The sequence below is a fragment of the Garra rufa genome, chromosome 23, assembly GCF_049309525.1.
Source record: "Garra rufa chromosome 23, GarRuf1.0, whole genome shotgun sequence".
NCBI lineage: Eukaryota > Metazoa > Chordata > Actinopteri > Cypriniformes > Cyprinidae > Garra > Garra rufa.
Window position 1 is genome coordinate 22,914,345 of NC_133383.1, and position 25,979 is coordinate 22,940,323.

At 37.0% G+C, this 25,979-nt stretch overlaps 1 protein-coding gene across 1 annotated transcript in view; it reads right to left on the reverse strand.

Moving 5' to 3' along the window:
- The window catches only part of nlgn2b (neuroligin 2b), a 117,475-nt gene that overhangs the window by 24,694 nt on the left and 66,802 nt on the right, over nt 1–25,979 (reverse strand). The window contains exons 3-4 of the mRNA XM_073829118.1: nt 20,558–20,611; nt 6,117–6,266 (exon numbers count right to left, since the gene is read on the reverse strand). Coding sequence (XP_073685219.1) covers nt 6,117–6,266; nt 20,558–20,611 — 204 coding nt within the window. The remainder of the gene's footprint in view (nt 1–6,116; nt 6,267–20,557; nt 20,612–25,979) is intronic.

Sequence of the window (25,979 nt, forward strand, 5' to 3'; positions counted from 1 at the left end):
CTTTAAAGCAGAATAGAGAGAAAGGGAGAGAGACAGATAATACACTGAAAGGTTACTCTTATTCATCCATGTACCAAAATTCCTCACCCCTGCTAATAAGCATCCTTTTTGCATCCTTTCAGGGCAGGATACATTTAGGATGTATTTGAATTTTCAATAGTGAGGGATAAATAACAAGCTCAGTGTATGCACATTATTTTTGTGTGCATGGATATCTGCTGACCACTTGCCAAAATGTGCAGCATGTATACTGTGGCGTAATGTCAACCTTTATTACTGACACATTTTTTGACAGAACCTTTTACACAAAATGAAAACCTTTACACAGACTAAAATGCTGGAGTTGTAAAATTTGTACGGCTATAAAACACGGTAAGTAATACAATGTCTTTTGCAATGATTTTAATGTATTTTAGTTGGTCCACTATTTCCTAATGACCATTTAGTTATAGGATCAGATCTTCAGGTCTCTGTAAATTAGTTTAAAATGTGAATCAGTGAACTGATTTAAAAGCATTTCTTTTTCTTTTTTTTCAATTTAGTAATAGTAGTTTTGTAATTTTAGTACTTAAACTTCATTGCAGTTATTTACCAGGCAACATTTTTAATGTTTTATTATATTCATTTTAATGTCATATTATATTTTATACAACAGTTTTTGATGGTCCTTGAATCTAATTGGCTGAGAGCCTTTTCCAGAGGTGCGATATTCTAGTGATAACAGCACCCCAATTTTTTCACTATTTGTATCACTCTGTCTGTGGTATTTCTTAGAGTGAGTGTAATGGTGGATGCCCAAATCCACTATAATTTTATAAATAATACTGTTTTTGTGTCATGGAATGTATTTTAAAGAGTTTTTCAGGTGAGAATGTACTTGTTTAGACTTCAAATACACAGTTTGTTAAAAAGATAATGTCTATTTGTAAATTTGCTTCAATGTTTTCTGAAATGTGAGCTCCAGGGTGTCAGTGCTCATGAACCCACCAAGAGCAGCCTTACCTCGGCCAGTTCTTTTGGAATTTGCCGCTGGCTCTGATGTCTCTATTGTGGTTAAACATGAGATATTGTTTGTTTGGGGTAAATCTAACGGGCAGTCTTTGGTCTCATTAATCTATTATTTGTTCCAGAGCAAATAGTTGTATCTGAGGGCAAAATTTCATCATGTTATAGTTTATGTAAATTTATTGCTGCATGTCAGAGTGCTGCCTTTGTACTTTTGACTGAATTGCCTCGCAACTTTTATGATGGCTGTTGTTGTTGTTTATGAAAACAGGGTTGTAAACAAGAAAGCTATTTTTACTTTCAACAACACTTTGTAAGAAGCAGCCAACAAATGCACTGAGCAGCGCTGTCATTGAAAATCACCCTTAACAGATGAAAGGATAGTACGACAAAGATATCGCCTTTCATCGGCAGACATTCTAATGATTTATTGTGAAAATGAGATTGATCTGAAGAATGAATGCTGTATCAGATGTATGGAATCACACTTGCTCAGTCCATCTCTCTCTTATAATACTCTACATAATACAGTGAGTTTTTAATACAGTAATACAATCAGGGCTCTGAACCGGTTTAAGGAACGAAAACGAAAAACGAAAACAAATGACATTAAACAGGAACAGGAACAAAAACGAAAACAAAATCAATTTTAATCGTTCTGAACAGAAACAGAAACAGAAATTCCAAATTAACCGGTTAATAACGGTATTTTTATCGTTCTCTTTATTATATCAATTTGGCAGACCAAAAACATGAATTCAAATTGTGTGCGCAAATGAGACGGTGACGCATACACCGTGAAATGCCCGCGAAGCAGACGTCATAAGCAGAGCCCTTTCTGATGCGACGAGCTTAAGGTTACCAAGCACCTGCTGTTTCATGTGCAAAGGTATGTTTAGGTTTAAGTTATTGTAGCCTAATTAAAACTTGTAGTTAAAATTGTCTATTGTTTTTAGTTCTCTTTTGTTTGAGTGAAAATAGCCTATAATAGGCTATGCATATTAGGCAAGGAATAATTAAGTCAACAGGTTTTTATCGCAGATTAAGCCGTGTGGTCAGAATGTGAAGCGGATGGTCTTGAAGGGGCTTATTTCGCTATAGTATTATCAAACAAGAAAACTGTTTAAAAAAAATGATTAGCTCATTTGTAACGCGTTTCCAGGCACGGCCGTAGCCAGCTATGAGGTCACCGAGGTCTGGCCATTGGTCATTTTTGTATATTCAAAAATAAAATGCCAAGCTCTCTGAATGATTATTAAGCCGTTTAAACCACCTCATATCACATGAGTGTTTGCAATTCATGTTGATGCGAGAAGCTAGCGCAGTGAACGGGGCTTGAGAGCGCGTTGAGTGAGAGCGCGTGTGCAGCCTCCGTTTGTTGCCAGATCCACTTATTATACGTGTATTTTTCCAATTTAGTGTGACACTTTGGGACGTTTATAAAGTGGAAAGTGGAAAGTTGAACGTTAGTGTTACTGATATATTAATCTTGTTTAAAAAACACAAGCTTTGAACTTATTTCGGATATCTTTTTCTCTCTTTTTGTAATTGCTTGTTTTTCGGAGCAATATCTGGCAACATTGTACTTTCATAAAAAAATCTTCTGACGCTAGGCTATATCAAAGACTATAGAATACCATCTTACCATTTTACCATTCTTAAAAGGACTTTGGCTATATGTAGTGCATTTGAGGGTGTTAATATAGCACAATTTTTTTAACACCTTACTTCGGACCGCGCTAAATTTCAAACCCTGGTTGTGAACTCGTTTACTTTCGGTTTTAAAGACAAGAAGTTCAAATGACACGAACACGGAATTTGGTTTAATCATTTGTAAACATAATGCCAAACATGTTATTAAAAGGCACACACTATCTATCTATCTATCTATCTATCTATCTATCTATCTATCTATCTATCTATCTATCTATCTATCTATCTATCTATCTATCTATCTATCGTGCTGTGCAATAAAATAACGTTATTAACCGGTATTTTTTCTAGAAAACCGTTCTTGGAACGTATTGTTTAATGAGGAACGCAAGAACAGAAACGTTATAATATCGATTCTGCTCGGAGTGAACCGAATGGATTTTTTTTCCGTTTTTAAGCCCTGAATACAATAAGCTTTCAATGAAGAAACTTAGCATTCCTGCATTACTCGTTATAAAGTGACGTTTTCAAATTCGTAACGGAGGCTGTCAAACTGAGATTTGAATCCTTGGTGGAAGGAAGTGGTCTGCACAAAAGAGGGTTTCTAAAGACTCTTTGTTGTTGTTTCTCATATATTTACATATTTGTGCCATCAAACTGTTGTGTAAATGCAATATCACACTCATAGCTGTGTGATATGACTGTATATTGGCAAGCTGTGTGGCCGAATCACAGCCATGATATAATATACAACTATATCGCACTGCTACTCATGTGATGTTGCTCATATTATTATATTATATTATATTATAATAACTAAGCATTTTAAAGCTACTTGGTTATAGTTGTTGTTTGGTTTAAATAATGGGTTTTCTAATAAAATAATCCTTTTCAACCCATTTTAGAGCATATACATACACACTAAGTATCATCACAATGCTTTTTGTCCTCCATCTCCCAGCCATACTTGACTTGTAACATACATATATTTATATAACAAACTATAGGCCACATTCACTGCAGTAGGCTGCACACATTTAAAAAACAAAAATTCTCTACTCTTTTCATACACAGAGTGATATGGGAACGGTTAATACAAGAAGCGTTTGATCAGTTAATAAAATAAACACACTTGAGAACCCACAAAGGCCAGAACTACTTCACTTACAACTCTGACTGTGATTTCCTCAGATCACTTCTTCTCAACAGGGAACTGTTTCATTTACCTTCTTAGTCTGTTTAGATTTATATTCAATCTGTCATTCTTGAAGGTAAACTCACCCTGGCCTTCTGCATTCATTATGCGTTCATGGAAAAAGGGAGGCATCTCGATTGCAAACCCATCACTGCGCAGAAACGGCCCAAACATGGTTTTCTCACACCATGCATGAAACATTCCTTGTGAATCTTTAAACCAAACTTGAAACTTAAGTGTACTTTAATGTTGTTACTAACAGCTAGGAAATGCAGTCATAATTGGGTCTTTTTTACAGTTTAGTGGCAGTGAAAATGGAATACAGGCTTTTACTCCTTCCCGATTGGGTTATTGTAATTCTTATATCCTAAAATCACTTTTCAGTATCTTTAAATTGACAGAGAGCGGTACTCCACTTCTAGAGTTTCGGACGTTTCTTCTTCCTGATTGAATTACTGTAATTCCTCTTTTCCAAATGAGGTCACTTAAAAGTGTTAAAGTTGAAGTAGAGCAGAACACCACATCTAGATGCTAATGACTCAAAAATACTCCAAAAATGAAGAGAATAAATCAATATTCTTCTAAAATCTTTCTGATGGCTTCATATAATTCACAAAATAGGTTTTACAATTCAATAACCAGGCTTTATACCATTGAACAACCACTACATCATCTTCCCTCACAACCATTTTAATGTCTATCTTTAGGTTCTCTGAAAGTAATTTTTATAGATAAAAAACCCAATCCAATAACTCAGGAAGTAGCTGAGAATAGTGTTCCTTCTTAAACTCAAAACACCAGTAATCAATTCTGATTTACCGTATTGTTCGTTGAAAGAACTTATGTGTGACCTCGGACCACAAAACCATAAGGGTCAATTTTTTTGAAAATGAGATTTATACATCATCTGAAAGCTGATAAATAAGCTTTCCATTGATGTATGGTTTGTTAGGATAGGACAATATTTGGCTAGATTAGACCCTTGTTTCTCGGCTGGGATCATGTAGAGCCCTTTGAAGCTGCATTAAAACTGCAGTTTGGACCTTCAACCCACTGGCCACTATTAAAGTCCTCTATATGGAGAAAAATCCAGGAATGTTTTCTTAAAAACCTTAATTCTAGATTTATTCTGGAAGTGAACTAATCCTTTAAATATTAAGTTTATAAAATGTACAAACATTCACATAGGAAATTTTTAAAGGAATATTAAGTCTTCTGAAGCAACATAATAGCACTCAAATCTCATTTGCACTTGCTTACATTCAAAAATGGCATGTCACGACATGTTGCGGCAGCTTCAGCGTGAGAATCAATGACGTCCAACTTCTCTGATGCCAAATCTGGTGCAACATGACTTGACGTGCCACATTTAAATGTATGAATGAGATCTGACACTCACTATGGGATGGAGGGGTAGATTTTCAGCAAAGTTTGACACTTTTATGGTGCTTTTTATTTAATTTTGGAGCTTTAAGGTCTATTTTCCAATTCCAAAAGAACAGCCAGAGCATACTGGAAAATATCATATTTCGTGTGCCACAGAAAGGCCTTCATACAAGTTTGGAACAGTATAGGGTGAATAAATGAGGACTGAAGTAAAATTTTTGTGTGAACTATAATGACAATTCTGTCATTAATTACTAACTCTCATGTCATTCCAAACCTAAGACCTTTATCCATCTTCAGAACACAAATTAGGATATTTTTGATGAAACCCAAGAGCTTTCTGACCCAGCATAAACAGCAATGCAACTACCACTTTCAAGGCCCAGAAACGTAGTAAGGACATTGATAAAAAAGTCCAACAATTGTGGTACTCATGTGAACACACGTCGAAAACTGACATGGAAAAGAGGAAATTGTTGAATAAAGTTGTTAATTTTGTTTTCTTTGCGCACAAAAGGTATTCTCGTATCTTCATAAAATTACGGTTAAACCACTGATGTCACATGTACTATTTAAACAATGTCCTTACTAACTTTCTGGGCCTTGAATGTCTCGGTTGCTTAGCTGACTCAAAATATCTTAATTTGTGATCTGAAGATGAATGAAGGTCTTACAGGTTTGGAACAACATGAGTAAGTAATTAATCACAGAATTGTCATTTTTGGGTGAACTTTCCTTTAAGTTTCATTAACAAAATATAAATGAACTATTAAAGAACAACAACAGCCGTTTTTTTTTTTTAAATCTCCTATGGTACATGGAGGGAGACAGACACACAAATAAGGCATTAAAAGACTTGTTATAATATTGTACTTACCCAGAACTCCCAATCTGTAGTTCATAGTGACGACAATCACATTTCCATAAGCAGCAAGAACACTTGCATCAAACATGTTTCCTGTTCCTTCCATGTATGAACCACCATGGATAAACAACATCACAGGCTTCTTCCGACGATCTCTAATATCTGTGAAAAGCATAAACATGCATGCAAAATTAATAAGCATGACACATATAATATCTAATACCAATGCTGCAGCGTCACTGTAAAATAAACAGCAACGTTTTTCTTAGTGAAAGCCTGATATTATGCACTTACACACTGTTTATATATATACATATACTGTATAGAAAACATATTAGATTTTCTCCTCCAACTTCAAAATGGCCCTACATCGCTGCAGAAGTACCGACCCAGTGTTTACAAATTGAACGTGCAAAGAAGGTCAAAAAACAAAAAAGAAGGTTACAAAAAAAAAAAGGTAAAACAGCGATGTAGGATGATTTTGAAGTTTGAGGAGAAAATTAGATGGGAGTTTTTCGACATACCCTAACTGTCCTTGTCACGATTCAGACAGGAACACACGAACAACGACGTAGTAAAATGAAAAGTATTTAATAAATCCAATGGGCAACAGTCAGACACAGGGACACAGAGTGGTAACATTAAAGACCGACAAGGATGCAGGGGAAAACACACACATTAAATAGACTGATTAACACATTCAGGTGTAGACAATGAGGGAGACAAGGAGGGAGGAGGTCCACAGAGCCGGTGGGACGGAGCGACGAGGCGCAGCCGGAGGAGTAGAGTCCAGAGGCGAAGGTGGGGCGACGACTGACCAGGGCAGAGCCGGAGGGACGATGGAGCCCGGTGGAGCTGGTGGACCGACGGGCGACGGTGGAGACGAGGGAGCTGAAAGACGGGGTGGAGCCGCAGGGTCGGAGGGCCGAGGCGGAGTCCAGGACTCAGAGGCTGAAGGCAGAGATGAGGGATCCTCCAGCCATGACGCCGATGGTGACTGGCAGACCTGCGGCGAGCCCACTGCACAGCTGGTGGGCTGAGGGTGAGCAAGGGGACAGACAGAAGACAGCGGGGATTCTGGAAGGCTGGGCGGAACCAGCGATGACTCTGGACAAGTGGACGGAACCAGCTGAGATTCAGGACGGCTGGACGGAACCAGCGGAGATTCAGGCATAGATAGAAGAGGGTGGGTGGGAAATCCAGGCAGACAGGTATTTCCGTGAAGAAGTCTATTAATTCCCCAAAGTCTTGCTCAAGCTCACCCCCAGTGGTGGTGCAGTGGGCAGGGCTCTCTACCGCCCCTTCTTGCTCCACGCAGCACTCCACCGTTATAGATGTAATGGCCGGCTCTCGCACCTGGTCGGAAGTTATGAGCCCATCGGCGCTCCATACTGCTGTCGCTCTGGGCTCGGGCTTCCCGTCTACGGTGGGCTCAGGCTTGTAATCCGCAATTCGGGGTGGATGGCTGGGTTCTGGGTCTGGAGTGGTACTGGCGAGGGTCTGTTTCTCGCCAGTGTCCACTCCACAAACGCGGCGAAATCCGCTCGAGGGCCGTCCTCGGACGACGGCGCTCTGCATGACGCAGGCCTCAACGCCGTCGTCCGGATAGCTGGTGGTATGAGCTACGAGCTGGAACATCAACGTGTAGCCATCGAGTGGTAATTCCCCCTGCTTTAGCCGAAGAAGGATGAATTCCGGATGGAGTAGGTGATCCATAGAAAACACACGACAGAAACAAAGGACTGGAAAAAAATGAACGGGAAACAAAACGGAGGTGAACACACAAAAACAACTGTATAGGTCGGTCTTTCTGTCATGATTCAGACAGGAACACACGAACAACGACCTAGTAAAATGAAAAGTATTTAATAAATCCAACGGGCAACAGGCAGACACAGGGACACAGAGTGGTAACATTAAAGACCGACAAGGATGCAGGGGAAAACACACACATTAAATAGACAGACTGATAAACACATTCAGGTGTAGACAATGAGGGAGAACCAAAACACACAGATCTGCGGGGGGAAATGATGGGAGAATCCAACTAGCAAGTCCGGGGGTGTGACAGTCCTAAACGGGACTACACAGAATAGGCATGCACATGGCAGAGCTAGACAAGATGAGCATTTGAGGTTTAAAAGTATATACATTTTTATTTTTAGAAATTGCTAGATAAGACACGTATTCCTCAGCTGGGGTCGTTTAGAGCCCTTTAAAGCTGCATTGAAACTGCATTTTGTAAGTTCAAACTCACAGGCACCACTGAAGTCCACTATATAGAGAGAAATCCTGAAATGTTTTCCTCAAAAAACATCATTTCTATATGACTGAAGAAAGAAAGACATGAACATCTGGGATGATAACGGAGTGAGTACATTATTTGTAACATTTTGCTCTGGAAGGGAGCTACTCCTTAGAGTATCTATCTATCTACTTACTAATTTTTTAACATGCCAAAATTTCAGAAGATAATTTTGGATTCAGTGTGCAAGGACCTTGAGAGCTTTTGTTTATATACACCATATACAAAAAAAAAAAAAAAAATTCAACCATGCACATTAAATTAAAAAGTATAATAAGAAATATATTTAATATGCACTACAGTTCAAATATGTACGCTCAGTAAGATTTTGTAATGTTTTTGAAATGCTTACCAAAGCTGCATATATTTAATCAAAACAGTGCAACAGTACAACTGTGAAATCTATCTATCTATCTTACAGAGCCCAATATTTTCATATATAACATCAAAAATAATATAACATCACTGATAAAGAACTGTAAGTAATTACGTATTAGCATATATAATATATTATATGTGACCCTGGACCACAAAACCAGTTGTAAGTAGCACAGGTATACAGGTAATATCCAAAAATACATTGTATGGGTCAAAATGAAACATTTTTCTTTTATGTCAAAAATCATTAGGATATTAAGTAAATATCATGTTCCATGAAGATATTTAGTAAATGTCCTACCCTAAAGATACCAAAATCAAAATTTTGAGTGGTAATATCCATTGCTAATTACTTCATTTGGACAACTTTAAAGGCGATTTTCTCACTATTTTGATCAATAGAAAGCTTATTTCAGACCATGTATAGATCAGTTTCAAAAAGTTTACCCTTATGACTGATTTTGTGCTCCAGGGTCACATATATACATGTTTGAATTAGAATTTTAGTTTAGTACTATTTACAACTTTAACCAGGAATTAACCATTATCTGTAATTAGTAAAATAATAAAGCACACAAATACATTTCAGGTTTCAAGATATGTTAGAACAATAGCTTTCTCCGTATTACAGAGTACACATTGTATACTGCCTACTCTTTTTCAAAAAAAAAAAAAAAAGATTGTGGAACAGAATTACTGGAATTATTATTGTGTTACCATTTGATAGTCATATCAAATAATGATTCATAGAAGAGACGGTAAAAAAATAGTGGTTGATATTGCTTCCAGTTCACTTGTCACTCTGAAATAGAAAGTCAGGTTGAGCACAGTGCATTATGGGATACAGTACAGTGCGAGTGCTGTATGTTCCATTGCATATGGCATATAATAGCAAATTCAGCAGGTAACACTGCAAAAGTACTATGTACTAAAATACTATGTAAGTACACGATTTCCTCCTCGCACTCTGGGATCTTTTGGCACGGTCTGCCTCGCATTGGCTCATAATTTCTGCACTCTGCTGGCAGAGTCTGTCTGTTTCTCTTCCAAAACTCTGTTGCTCTGATGTATCTCTGTATCAGTTAGTACAGCCTGTGTGCGTTTCGCTCTCTTTCGAAGCTTGGAATACAAAAGATCCGATAGGTCAAACTGGCTCCATCATCTCACGTCCCGAATTCCCCTTTTAAGTGCCGCGTTGGTACAGTCCCTACCTTTCGCGCTCCCTCGTGTGGTACCTTCTCTGTCCTTTGACCCCATCTAAACTCCCCCATCTCAAGTCTCAAGATTGGTATATTCTGTCTCTTTTAGATTCACATCTATATGTGCTGTTTATCGGCACAGGTTGTTCCCCTTCGCTTTTCTCTTGCAGTGTTTGAGTTGCACATGCTCATGCATATATACATATGCTCTCGAAGATGCTTGTGTGTGAACATGTGTGAGTGTGCGAGGGCATTCGGAGATGTCCAGTTAGCCAGTGCTTCTGTGGTGTGCAAGTGCTGTAGATAATTCATATGAAAACCAGACCATGCAGAAACATAAATAACAACCACGACATCTGTTTACCCCGAGAGAGAAGGAGGGGGTCTGAGAGAAAGGAAAAGAGTGGGTGAGAGAGATGGGGAAATCATAAAAGCGAGAGTGAGACAGATAAAAAGAGAGCGAGAGAGAGAGAGAGAGACATGGCCGGAGTGGCAGAGAGAGAGAGAGAGAGACAGGAAGAGATCGAGATGTGAAAAGGAAATGGCACACAAAAGAGAATAAAATAAAAGTTACACAGACCAAGGTCCTTTCACGGACACACAAAATCACACACACAGGCAGCTGTGATGCTGAGTCGCTATGGAAACTGCCTCATCTCTCTCTCTCTGTCTAATAGAAGCTCACCAGCACTGACTCACTCATGCCTGTTGCCACGGAAACAAATTCTACGCACGTATTTGCACGCCCGCCTGCATCACCACCTGAATCTCGGGTTACAAACGCATTACAGCGACTGCACCCTCGCACACACACTTTTCGTCTTAATCTTTGCACGCACACAAACACCTCTGCTTGAAAAGCTACGTGCGATCACGTGTCAACATGTTTTGCACACTCGTGTGTTCTCTTTGAATCCTGAGACTAATGGAAATACAAACAAGTTTAATTATCCCAGTGTCTCTTTCACACAAGACTAATATTAGACTGTTATCCCAGCTCTGATGTGTGTTTTCACACCCTCGATGCAGCTGAGCGGCGTAAGAGTTACTTGGTAGACGTCGGTGTTGAAGCAATGACACCTCTGATTTAGCCAATCGGATGGGAGTGTGTGGATCAGGTGTGCTGTCGATAGCCAATCAGGCGATGGGAACATTTTTTTTTGAGGATGGAACTTCTTTTGGTGTCATCGTGAGGCAACACCATGATCCCCGTAGGAAGGGAAAAATCACAACTCTTTGATATCTCACTTGTTTCTCCTAGGCATCATTGCAATTAATTGGAGAGTTAACAGGGGTTTAAGGTATTTTTATATTCATTAAATTGTGAAAAATGCTACTCTACAATTTCTACTATAAATAAATGCTGTTCTTTTGATTGGAACCCTGAAAAAAAGTATCAGTTTGCAATAACATTGATAATAATAAGAAATGTTTCTCGAGCAGCAAATCAGCTTATTTGAGTGATTTCTAAAGGATCATGTGACATTGCGGACTGGAGTGATGATGATAAAAAAAATTCAGCTTTGCATCACATGAATAAATGACATTTTTCAATATATTAAAATAGAAATTTGATTTTAAACTGAAATGTTCCATTTTTATGATATTTCACATTACCAGTCAAAAGTTTTTGAACCGTAATATTTTTTATGTTTTTTAAAGCATTTCTTTGATTCAAAATACAGCAAACGCAGTAATATTGTGAATTTATTTTTACTATTTAAACTAACTGCTATTTATCTATCTATTTAAATATATTTCACAGGAATTGGTCTTCAGTGTCACACGATCCTTTATAAATCATTCTAGAAATCATTTGTTCAAGAAACATTTATTCTTATTATAAATATTTCAAACAGTTGAGTAAATGTTTTCAGGATTATTTGATGAATAGAAAGATCCAAAGATCAATATTTATCTGAAATTAAAAATCTTTTGAAACATTATACACTTCTCACATATTGAATTAATGCAAGCAGAGTTGGTCTATGTTTGGATTGGTGTTGTAGGGTTGATGCGTAGAGCCACATCCGAGTATGCACACGAAAACTGCGTATTATATGCACGTAGTATTAAAAACTTTAAAAAAGTATTAATTCAAGGTACATTTATAACAGAAAAAATGTGTGATTAATCACGAATTAACTCATGAAAATCATGCGATTAATCGCGATTATATTTAAATTGACTGACAGCCCTAATAATGTTACAAAAGATTTATATTTCAGATAAATGTTGTTCATTTGAACTTTCTATTCATCAAAGAAACCTGAAAAATATTACTTTAGCTCAACATAATAATAATAACAAAAAAAAAAAAATGTTTTTTGAGCAGGAAATCAGAATATTATAATGATTTCTGAAGGATCATATGACACTGAAGACTGGAATAATGATTCTATAAGTTTAGCTTTGAAATCACAGGAATAAATTACATTTTAAAGTATATTCAAATAGAAAACAGTTATTTTAAATGGTAAAATATTTCAAATATTTCAAAATCAAAGTTTTTGCTGTAAATAGGATCAAATAAAGGCAGGCTTGGTGAGCAGAAGAGCCTTCAAAAAAACATTAAAAATCTAAAAAAAAAACTTTTGACTGGTAGTGTAAATATGTCACTAAGTGAGCTCAGATCTGTCAAGATGCAGCTGAGTTCTGTTTCTTATCAATTTATTTCAAGACCAAATTATACACTTACTAATATACTGCTATTTGCATTCATTTTATAGATTTGTGCTCTAACTGTATGTCAACTATTGTCTCATTTGTACTTTTTCACAGAATATTTAGGAGAAACAAACTAAGAACTTTGTGAAAGAGAAACCTCTAATTTTCCTCTGGGTGAGTCTGAAATTGCCAAATTTTAATTAGTAAAATACCCGTAAGTCCGTTTTTATTTTGATTATACTGGCATATATGCAGATATTAAATAGTTTATCTAAAATTCAAATTGTGTCATAATTTACTCATCCTCGTTCCATCATTCCAATTCTGTATGACTTTCTTTCTTTATGGAACCCAAAAGAAATCATTTATCAGAATGTCCAAGTAGATATTTGGAATAAAATGAAAGTGAATAGTGACCAAAGACTTTAGACTTAGATATCAGACTTTCATTAAATTTAAAAGGATAGTTCACCCAAAAATTAAAAATCAGTCATTAATTACTCACCCTCATGTCGTTCTGAACCCATAAGACCTTTGTTCTTTTGAACACAAATTAAGATATTTTTGATTAAATCTGAGTATTCTTATAGCTTCATTACATTACAGTTGAACCACTGATGTCAAATGGAGTATTTTATTGATGTCCTTACTACCTTTCTGGACCTTGAATGTGATAGTTGTGTTGCCGTCTATGCAGGGTCAGAAAGCACTCAAATTTCATTGAAAATATCTTAAGTTGTGTTCCGAAGATGAGCGAAGGTCTTACAGGTTTGGAACGAACTGAGAGTGAGTAATTAATGACAGAATTTTCATTTTAAGTTGAACCAATATTCCAGACATTTGGACTGCTTTTATAAAGTCTGACTAAACCTTTGGCAAACTCACACTTTCAGTGAATGGAGCATCTTGTATATTCAGCTAAACATCTGCTTTTGTGTTCCCGACAAGAAAGAAAACAAGTTTGGAAGTAGATAAGGGTGAGTAAATGATGCTTGGGTTTTCATTTTAGAGTGAACTACCCCTTTAATGTCAATAATGCTGAATAAATGTAGAATCAAATGCTGTAAAAGCAGATTTCTGCAAGCTGACTATTTTTTTTCTTCTCGCTGCAGTATTGAGATATTTTTTGTGTGTGATGCATCGAAGAGAAGCACACAGAATCCACAAACATCTTATCTGGGACAACCCTGCTTACGAATCCATGAGTATAATCTTTGTGTGTGTGTGTGTGTGTGTGTGTGTGTGTGTGTGTGTGTGTGTGTGTGTGCGAGCGAGGGAAGAATGGGGAGACACAGGAAGAGAGAGAGAGAGACCGTATGCAATGCGTTAGCCTCAATATGTGATGGAAAGAGTTTGAAATAGAGCGAGCGAGAGAGAGAGAGAGTGAGAGAGAGAGCAAGCACAACGCCCAGATCCTTTCAACAGAGGCCTTAGTATCCTATTCGCTTCAAAACATCCTCAAAATACAAGAACGCTATTCTGTCTCTCCTCCTCCAAGCCTGCATCTCTCTCTCTCTTCCTCTCCTATGCCGCACCTCCCCCTCCTTCGTTCCCTCTGATCTCCTGCTTTCCTTCTACTCTCCCCCTCTCCTCAACTCTCTGCCTTCATCTTTGCCTCTCTGCTCTCGTTATGGGACTTTCTACACCTCTCCATCTTTTGTTCTTTTCCATCCGGGCTTTACTCAATGTTATCCACAGGAAAGTAAGGCAGAGATACCAGGAGAACAGAGATCGGGGCTCGGGCGGATTCGAACCCGGGTCCCCGTGAGTCCCCGGCTCTCGTGCGTCGTGAGCAAACTCGCTACCTTTTTGCGCCACGACCATCCCTCCCTTCTTGTTCCTGTCTGCCGCCCACACATCCTCTCTCACTTTCAAAGCTCCATGAATCTTATTTCATCATATACTCGTCTTTATCACGTCGTTTTTTTTAGCGATCTCTCTCCCTCCATTCTCTCAAATTGGTGATCTGAGCATCCCCCCTCTCCTCCTCTCTTTCATCTCTCCTCTCTTTCATTCTCCTCCTTTCCTCCGTCGCTGCTGTGCGTTTCCTCTCCTCTTCTCTCCCGTGTTCAGAGACGCAAAATTGGATTAGCTGGCAGTGTCTCTATTTAAACCTCTGCAATTAGAGACGCCCGGAATCCGAGAACTCGGTGCATGGAGCGCGAGCCCTGCACATGCACAGACATGTATGCTGTAAAGTGTGGTAGTCATTTTAAATCGAAAGAGCATGGAATACCGATATTGTAAACCCCTGCTAATTGCTATATATATATAAATTTGAATTATATATCACTATATATACCCTATATATATATATATATATATATATATATATTCACCCAAAAATTACCCCATGATTTACTCACCCTCAAGCCATCCTAGGTGTATATGACTTTCTTGTTTCAGACGAATACAATTGGAGTTGTCTTGGCTCTTCCAAGCTTTATAATGGCAGTGAATGGCTGTTGAGATTTTGAAGTCCAATGAAGTGCATCCATCCATCATAAAAACTACTCCACGATGCGTTTTTGTAAGAAAAATACCCATATTTAAAACTTTAGAAACCGTAATCTCTAGCTTTCGCTAACTGTCGTATGCATTTACACGAGAGAGCGGTGTTTACAGGAGTAAAGGAAGCTTGTCTCCTCTTGGCTTATATCGAATTCCTCCAACATCTTTCTTTACAAATCCTCATTTTGTACTTTCAATTGGTGGCCGGCATTTTTGTATTGCTCTCTCCTCTTCGCTTCCGCTTTCATTGACATCGTACATTATCCGCTGAAACGCCACTTTGTCGTGTATCCAAGTAAAACAGCTAGTAGAAGCTAGAGATTATGGTTTATTAAGTTTTAAATATTGATATTTTTTCTTACTGATTCATTTCAGAAAGCCTTTATTAACCCCCTGGAGCCATGTGGAGCACTTTTTTATGATGGGTGGATGTACTATTGATTCTCAACAGCCATTCACTGCCATTATAAAGCTTGAAAGAGCCAGAACATTTTTTAATATAACCCTGATTGTATTTGTCTGAAAAAAGAAAGTCATCACTGTAAAAAGTTTTTACCCGATTCAACTTAAAAACCTAAGTTCAGCAGCTGCCTTAAAAATTTAAGTTGAATCAGCTTAAAACTGCAAGTCATTTTAACTTATTACAATAAAAATGAGTTGATTTCACTTAGGAGTTGAAATGGCTTAAGTTGATTTAACTTAACATTTTAAGGCAGCTGCTAAACTTAAGTTTTTAAGTTAAAACTGGTGAAAACTTTTTACAGTGTAGGATGGCTTGAAAGTGAGCAAATCATGGTGTAATTTTCACTTATGTGTGAACTATGTCATCTATAGCTGTTTCGATCACTTGTTTTTATGCGCATTTTGAAGTATCGCATCAGAAACAAGTGATGGAAACACCATATTTTAAATAAAAATCCCTTCATTCGCAAAAACGCTCGCTTGAGGTGGTGCAAAAAAGGGCATCCACCTCCAAAAGCAACGACTGCATTTACTATGTTTCATCTGATTGCTCTGAATCAACTGATTGATTGGAAAGAGTCAAAAGACTCCTTTGCTCATGAGATGACCGTTGTTACTTCTCTATTTAACTAATATCATATATGTCAGGGTTTAGGTAGTCTCAGCCTTAGACATCTGTGTGCTGTGACGCCAAACTCTCTCAATGAAGAAGAAAGCCGTTGTGTTTACAACTGTGATAATCAAATTTCAGGATCAACTAAATGCTGGACTTTCAAAGTATAGCCAGACTCTGCACCACTGTCATAGTAAACTTGCACAACCTTCTTGAATGAATTAGTTGTACTCTAGTCTTTTATTGTAGGGATATAAACGTAATGTTTTAACAGCCTTAAACAACGATGAACAGGACAAATGTGATTGGCTGCTTTACATGGCCTCTTGACCAGTCCCTGGACCCACAGATATGTATATTTAGATGCTTTATTAGCGGCTGTTTCTATGGGCTGCTATACGTAAGGCGTATAGTCATTTAAAAGGTGCTATAGTTTAAAAATCTGTAATGTTGAGTTAATACATTTTAATAACACAAACCAACACATTCTAACCTGTCAATGTTTATCCAATTTCTTTAGGAATTTAAATTTTACCTTTTTTTTTTTTTACATCCACAGGCTGCTTAATGTTGTGGCATCTGGAAACTCATTGATTTTCATTGTGAGTGACAACACATTCACCGTTCCAAGATGATAGATGCATCTATGTGCTTGGAGTGGTTGAATGTGGCATCTACTTATACATATCTACTGTATGCCTAGACCATTAAAAGCTGGAATGTATTGCAGAGCTTTCAGGTCTGATTATGTGAGAGGGTTTAGGCAGATTTTCAGTAAATAACAATTCAGTTGGTGTATTTCTAAAAAAAAGTAGGTTTGGAATAGAGAATATATGTCATATGAATTCCTTTTATAAGGCTTTTATGGTGACTTTGCATCTAAAGCTTAAAATTCTCAGTTGCAGGTTTGGCATATCATGACAGCGAGTAAATGTTTTTTTGTAAATGACAGAAAGTATAGTATTCTCAACACTTGTAAAGAACAAAAAAGTCATATTTCTTATTTCTTCTATTACCTATTACCTTGTGGTTCATGTTAAGGCCAATTTTTATGAACTCGTCATCATCATGTGACCTACTTTCACCATATGTATTATTATAGTGAATATCAATATATTTAGTACAAAGCAGATTTAAAGGATTAGTTCACTTCCAGAATAAATAATTCTTGACAATTTACGCATGCCATGTCATCTAAGATGTTCATGTTTTTCTTTCTTCAGTCGAAAAGAAATGAAGTTTTTTAAGAAAACATTCCAGGATTTTTCTCCATATAGTGTACTTCAATGGGGATCAACAGGTTAAAGGTCCAAATTGCAGTTTCAATACAGCTTCAAAGAGCTCTACACGACCCCAGCCAAGGAATGCGGGTCTTTTCTAGCAAAATAAATAAATAATAATAATTTATATACTTCCGCCTACATCATGCGTGACCTTTCCAACGTGATTACGTAATGCAAGAGGTCAAGCTAGTTTAATAAGTACTTTTTTTTTATTTTATAAAATGACCCAATTGTTTTGCTAGAAAAGACTAATTTTCCTTGGCTGGGATCGTGTAGAACCCTTTTGAAGCTGCATTAAAACTGCAGTTTGGACCTTCAACCCATTGATCCCCATTGAAATCCACTATATGGAGAAAAATCCTGGAATGTTTTTCTAAAAAAACATTAATGACTTCTTGACTGAAGAAAGAAAGACATGAACATCTTGGATGACAGGGGTGTGTGTAAATTCTGGAATTGAACTAATCATTTATGTACTTCCTATTGGTTGATAAAATAATACATACAGTATGTCACAAAAGTACACATATTGAGTACACCCCTCACATTTCAGCAACCATTTTAGTATATCTTCTCAAGGGACAATACTATAGAAATGAAACTTGGATATATTTAAGAGTCGTCAATGTGCAGCTTGTATATCACTATTAATTTATTGTCCCCTGAAAATGACTCAACATACAGCCATTATTGTCAAAATAGCTGGCAACAAAAGTGAGTACACCCTAAGTGAACTTGTCCAAAGTGTCAATATATTGTGTTAGCACCACTGTTATCTAGCACTGCCTTAATCATCCTGGCCATGGAATTGACCAGAGCTGCACAGGTTGTTCCTGGGATCTTCTTCAACTCCTCACAGAGCTGCTGGACGTTAGACACATGGTGCTTCTCCACCTTCTGCTTGAAGATGCCCCACAGGTGTTTAATAGGGTTCAGGTCTGGAAACATACTTGTCCACCCCATCACCTTCACCTTCAGCTTTCTCAGCAAGGCAGTTGTCATCTTGGTGGTGTGTTTGGGATTGTTATCATGTTGTAAAACTGCCATTCGGCCTAGTTTCTGGAGGGAGGGCATCATGTTCTGCTTCAGAACGTACAGTACATAATGAAATCCATGTTTCCGTCAATGAACTGCAGCTCCCCAGTACCAGCAGCACGCATGGAGCCCCAGACCATGATACTACCACCACCATGCTTGACTGTAGGCAAGACACAATTTTCTTGGTACTCCTCACCAGGGCATCACCACACATGTTGGACACTATCTGAGCCAAACAAATTTATCTTATAGTCTCATCAGACCACAGGACGTGGTTCCAGTAATTCATGCTCTTGGACAGGTTGTCTTCAGCAAACCGTTTGCAGGCTTTCTTGTGAGCCAGCTTCAGATGAGGCTTCCTTCTGGGATGACGCCTTTGCAAACCAACTTGTTGCAGTGTGTGTCGAATGGTCTGAGCACTGACAAGCTGACCTTCTACTTCTGCAACCTTTAAAGCAATGCTGGCAGCACTCATGCATGTTTTTTGAAGCCAGGTTCTACACCTGACGTACAGAACGAATACTCAGCTTCGTTGATCGACCCTTGCGAGGCCTGTTCCGAATGGAACTCATCTTGGAAAACCTTGGCATGACCCTGATCACTGTAGTGTAACTCGGTTTCAGGGTGTTACTGAACCTCTAATAACTATGGCCATCTTTGTGGAGAGCAACAATTCTAATTCTCAAATCCTCAGAGAGTTCTTTGCCATGAGATGCCATGTTTAACATCCAGTGGTCAGTATGAGAGAATTGTACTTAAAGCACCTAATTTAAACTGCTCTAATACAAGATACACAACTTTGTATGGTTCTGTCAAGCAGACAAAAACATAAACATGAAGAATAGGACAAGAGGCTTTGCATGGTTAAACAACATACTGCTGTTATCACTTAGGGTACTCACTTTTGTTACCAGCTATTTTGACAATAATAACAGTAAATCTATTCTGCTACTCAAGCTGCACATTGACTACTTTAAAATATATTCAAGTTTAATTTCTTTAGTATTGTCCCTTGAGAAGTTATACTATAATGGTTGCTGAAATGTGAGGGGTGTACTCACTTTTGTGAGATACTGTATATATAGCCTACGGTCATAAACTACAAAAATATACAGGCACAGTCGAAATATGCAGTCACTGAAATTTCTACTGTACAGTGAATGTCTGGCAACCACAGCTGCCAGCCCTTTTTTTGCCCCCTGAACACAACACAGAAACACACATTTTGTGGAAACTGTGAAAGAGTGTTACATGGAGTGATTAACATGCACACACACATTTGCAAGGACACCCACATACACAAACAAACACAAGTGAGCTCAGACACACAGTATATGCTGTAAACACACACATATACACAACAATAATTATTATTAAAATCTAAGCAATAAGATCTGTGCAATTATTTTTACATTTTAATGTATATAATTTTGGCAATTTTAAGATGAAATACTCAAAGATTAATTTATTATAGACTCACTCCTAAAAGCAACAAATCCAGCCCGTTGTCTTTTACAGACTTACTGCATTAGCTACTCTACTGCATTCTCAGCTGGATGCATGTCAGCCAATGAAATCGTACTAAATCACAGGGGGCTGATGGGATTTGTAGTTTATTGATTTCTTGCTAATCCTTTGCCATTCATCAGAAAGGACACAAAACGTATAATGAAATCTTAATAACCGTCGACGGGAGATTATTCCTAAAATAAAAGCCTGTTGTAATGAAATGATGTCAGAATCATTTGTTTTTGAGAAGAGATTAAAAGTATATGCAGCACAAATAACCACATCAGCAGTGCATGAATTAGTGCATGTATGCTTGAGCATATGTATGTGTGTGTGTGTGTGTGTCTGTGGCTAGTTGAGCTGGAAGCAAAATGCGAAAACATACAAGACAAAATAATCAAGAGAAATAATGGCACATTTTACAACCGCCCCCCCAAAAAAGATTCTGAAAAACAAGACAAAAAGGGAAAAACATGCAAGAAAAATACCTTCGTCCCTCGGTCTGTTCATCGAAGACTCATCGTGTTTTTTTGTGAGCGGACCTGGGGTTAAGACAAAAAGGGGGGGAAAGAGAAAAGACAAAATTCAAAAAGATTTTACTGCGCTTAAACAAAAAGAGCAAAAAATTCCAAAACAGCAAAATAAGAAAAATGACAAACTAGCAAGAGATCATGTGTCCCAATTTAAAAGAAGAATCAAAAACAGCAGCCAAAGCAGAAGAGCAAAACAGACAACAAACTCATAGAAAGAGAAAGAGAGAGAAACTGATGGTGGTGTGACACTTGCTAACATCTCTACCAACAGCTACCGTGTTGTCTCTTTTCTTTCTCAGTTTTCCCTTCCACACTCACTCATTCGTTAGATGCCAGGCTTTCAATGACAAATGTCCAGCCATCTTTCTTTGTGCCCAGAGAGAGAAAGTGATGAGACATGTGGAAACGCTGTAGCAAAGCTACGTTTAGTGCAACGGCCCTCAGGAGTCCTCCGACTTAATGTCCTGTGGGACAGTAACTCCCCTTCACAGGATAAGACTGCTGAAACTGTGATCTCTCTTTTCCTGTCTTCCAAACAAACAAATAAACAAGTGTGTTGTGTAATGCTCTTAAGAAAGCATTTGCCAAGGACATACATTTATAGCTAGAAACAAACAGTTTATCCATTCAAATTTCCAAAGAGTATCAGCCTCTTGTGCAAAGTTGAATTTAAAGTCAAAATCAGGTTTACTGTCATTTCTTTCACACTTTAGAGCAATGAACAAAAACAAAACATGCTCAACAAATCTGAAATGTGAAAAATGACAATAAACTTGACTATGACTCATTTCTATCCTTTTTTTTTAGCAACAAAAAGACCATGGTAGCCATAGTTTTCATTCCATTCATAATCTTTCTGTATATATTTTGTATATATAATAACAACACATGATAGTACCTGGCTTTTGGATGTTACCATCAGTATTGTTAAAGGAACACTCCACTTTTTTCGCATAGATCATTGAATCCTATTAGACCAATAGCATCGTGTTTAAAAATGACCAACGACTTTCGGTATTTGTCCTATTTAAAACTTGACTATACTGCAGTTATATCGTGTACTAAGACCGACGGAAAATTGTAAAGATGCGATTTTCTAGGCCGATAAGATTAGGAACTACACTCTCATTCTGGCGTAATAGTCAAGGAAGTTTGCTGCCGTAACATGGCCGAAGCAGGTGCAGTAATATCTCGCACTATATTACTGCGCCTGCTGCATCCATATTATGGCAGCAAACTTCCTTGACTATTACGCCGGAATGAGAGTGTAGTTCCTAATCTTATCGGCCTAGAAAATCGCATCTTTACATTTTCGGCTGGTCTTAGTACACGATATAACTGCAGAAGAGTCAAGTTTTAAATAGGACAAATACCGAAACTCATTGGTTATTTTTGAACGCGATGCTATTGGTCTAATAGGATTCAATGATGTATGCTAAGCTATGCTAAAAGTGATATCGCCAGAACAGGAGAACGGCTGAATGGATTTCAAAATGGTAAAACTCAACTTATTAACTCGGGGGGAGTTGGAGAATGAGCCCATTTCCAAAAAAAGTGGAGTGTTCCTTTAAACACTAAAACTAGGGCCCTATGATTTCCGCAATGCAGAAAAAACGGACGGAATTGTTACTATATAACGCAGAATGTAACAGAATTTGCCAAATTTTGGATGATTTAATCAAAAGTAGGTCAGCACACTTAAATCAAAACACGATATGGACTAGTGTCTGTGCATTTTCTGCGTCTCTGTGTAAAGAACTGTTGCAGTATTTTCAGCCTCTGCCGCCTCAATGTATGAATACATGAACACATAAATATAATCTGTAGAACTGCTCTGAAAACAGGGTTGCCAGGTTTCCACAACAAAACCTGCCCAATTGGTACTCAAAACTAGTCTAAAAGTAGCCCAAATGTGTTTAGAAGAAGTTCCCCCAGTAAAAATCGCATTCTGGGGGGTAAAATACAAGTTTTTTGGTGGGATTCCCCCGGTAAAATTAGCATTCCAGGGGCTAAATATTATGTTATTGGGGTCACTTCAACCCGCGGACATAAAAGACAACCCGCGGCAACAGTGTTAAAGTAGCCCAATTCCGCGGGAAAACCGCAGACTTGGCAACACTGTGTAAGAGGCACTTAATGAGCATTTTACCGTTTCTTGTGAGAAAAAGTTTCGTCATACTATGTACGAACAGAAACTCAAAGGTCTTCACAGCATCCCATCATAGAAAAGGTTTGGTTTAACCTAAAGAAACTGTGACAGAAAATTACAGTTATGATATATAATATAATAATAATAATAACAATTATATATATATATATATATATATATATGTGTGTGTGTGTGTGTGTGTGTATAAAATCAATAGTTTAGAGATGCTTTTGATTATTAATATTTAATGAGACCATTAAAATGGAATTCAATAAACTAATGGAAAACAGAATTTGGTAAAATTAAAACATATTCATACATTTCATAGGGCCATACAAATGTAAGTTTTCCTACTTGTAACTTTTCATAAATTGCTGTTAAATTGTGTATGTTTCATTTTTAATTAATTAGACATGCTTTTTGATTAATACAATTTTATTTAACCATTAAAACAGGGTCTAGAAAAATTTTAATAGTAAAAAAATAAAATAAAAACTGAACCCAGAAAAATTAAGAAAAACTGAACCCAGAAAAAAATGGAATTTGAATATGGATTTTATAAGGCCCTTAAAACTATTAAAAACATGATCAGAAATTAAAATAAAGCTAAAAATAAAATATAATTACATGAAAAACCTAAACTTAAAGAAACTACTAAAATGGAAAGAAAAAATAATTAAAGATAAATCAATAAAAAAAAGAAAACACAAGAAACATTAATAAAAATCACAAAAGCACTAGTGCTATCAAATGATTAATCATGAATAATCACATCCAATATATATATATATATATACATATATACACACACACACACATATATATATATATATATATATATATATATGTGTGTGTGTGTGTGTGTGTGTGTGTTCTGTGTATATTTATTATGTATATATAAATACACACACATACAGTATATATTTAAAATATATTTAAAAATTATTTACACGTATTTACACACACACACACACACACACACACACACACACACACACACACACACACACACACACACACACATATATATATATATATATATATATATATATATATATAAGTATAATCAATATATAATCATAACATTTTCCTTAAATATATCAATGCATGTGTGTGTATTTATATTTATTGTGGATGTGATTAATCATGATTAATTGTTTCACACAACTAAAGTTAAATATATAAATATGTAAATATGTCATGGTTTGCAGACAATTACTATGTAATACTATTACCATGACATTTTATGCAGTGCCTTGGACAGTACATGGTATTTTAATCATACCCTAGAAACACAACAGTATTTTGTTTCATAAACAACTTTATTAAAACAATAATTGTTGTCCCTTATGAAAATTAACCATGGTACAAAAAATTAAACAGAATGGTGAACCATGGTGAACAAAAATTAACCAAGGTTTTGCTACACTAACCATAGTTTAACTGTGGTTATACAAATGGTAATTAATCTGCAAAAAAAAAAACATAGTTACTACACTTTTACAAAACTATAACTTAAACTATAGTTAGCATGTAGCTATAGTATTGAACTTCAGGTGCTGAATAATACTGTATTGACAGACAGTCAAAAGACTGAATGATGCTTTAGGTTTCTTCTCAATTCTGTTCTCATTCACCCCAAATGAAACAGATGCATTTATCAGCAGGTGCTTTAGTTTGCATTGCAACAGTAGCATTCTGTCCCCGGCTTCCTAAGGACTGGAGCTGAGAGGGATCTGGTGCAGTGAGACACATTAGCATCTGTCGCTAACTCAGGTTAAATGCTAAATGTTTGTGTGGCGACAGCCATTAATGGGTATTATCAGCATGACCCCCTACCCCCTCCCTCAGTACTGGCGGTGGGCCTGTAAGAGACGAGATAGAAATCGTCTCCATTTATTTACCGTTTATCTGCTACACAGGCTCTCCACACCAATAGACCACACACACACACACACACACCATTTGTCATTGCTCTGTGTATAATTCTCATCCTGTCTGTCCAACACACACATAATTCACATATATACAGTACAACTGTATTCTCATAACTCACTTCAAATGCTCTTTACCTTCTTTCTTAAAGCACATATACATTTACAATTACATTTAAAAGGAAAGCATCATGTTTTTAGTGTAGTAATAATTTTTCCTAACCCAAGTTAATATACAGAGACAAGTACAAGTAAGCCATTGCAGCTAAAATTCTGAAGCGTGAGGCTTTGACACTGCGTGATTTCGGATGCAGTCTGCTTGAGTATCCAGACCAGAAACGCTGACTCAAAAAATCCAGCACACCAGTTAGTTTCCAGTAGTAAAAATCTGATTCATTTTCTCCATGGGGCAATTGATTTTTGACAATCACTTACAAACCTTTAAAGACAGACCTACTGTGAGCTGTGAAGTTGTTAATCGATGTTGTATGGTTTTGTTGAAGCCATCAGTTGACTATTTTAAGTTACTTTTTAAATAATCATGTTTAACAGCAGAATCATGGTGAAAAACTACATTACCCATGATTCTGCAGTGAAACTTACATCAATATTTCTTGGATTGCACTAGTTTTTATATGCTCTTAGACTGCCTAAATAATGGTATGCATATTTTGCAATCATATATATGTGATGCGATCTGGGAAAACCGAACACGGTGAAATCTTACCGTTTTTAGGCTTTGATACTATATGAAAGCTGGGTTCAAGCCTTTTTCAAAACTGTTTTCATTTTGTCCATAGAACGTAACTTACTTGAAATTTTGAGAAAATCGGGTTCAAAGTGAGGCAATAAAAATAGAAACATGACAGTCAAGTATCACAAGTAAAAGTCACTTTACTGTGGTAAAAGACTTATTTTAGTCACTGTACATGATGTAAAAGATACAAAATGATCCCAAGGAACACAGAACACTTTCAAACATTCGAACATTACATGTATATCTGTTCATAAAACATCACAGATTACAGGGTGCAGGCTCTCCAAATCTTCTCCTGTTCTGTTCATTTCCTGTAAACATCCCAGCGTGACACCTGACGAGTTTTCCCAGATCGCATCACATATATTCCAAAATTCCAAATATTTCTAGATACAAAAAACTCCAAATGCTTTATCAAAGTTTGTAATGCGATTTACCTCATAGCTTGTAATGTGATTTACCTCATAGAAAACATACCTGTGGGAACTCTTTCTCAAGGTGCGAAATACGTACCAATAAGTACATATCACTGCAGTT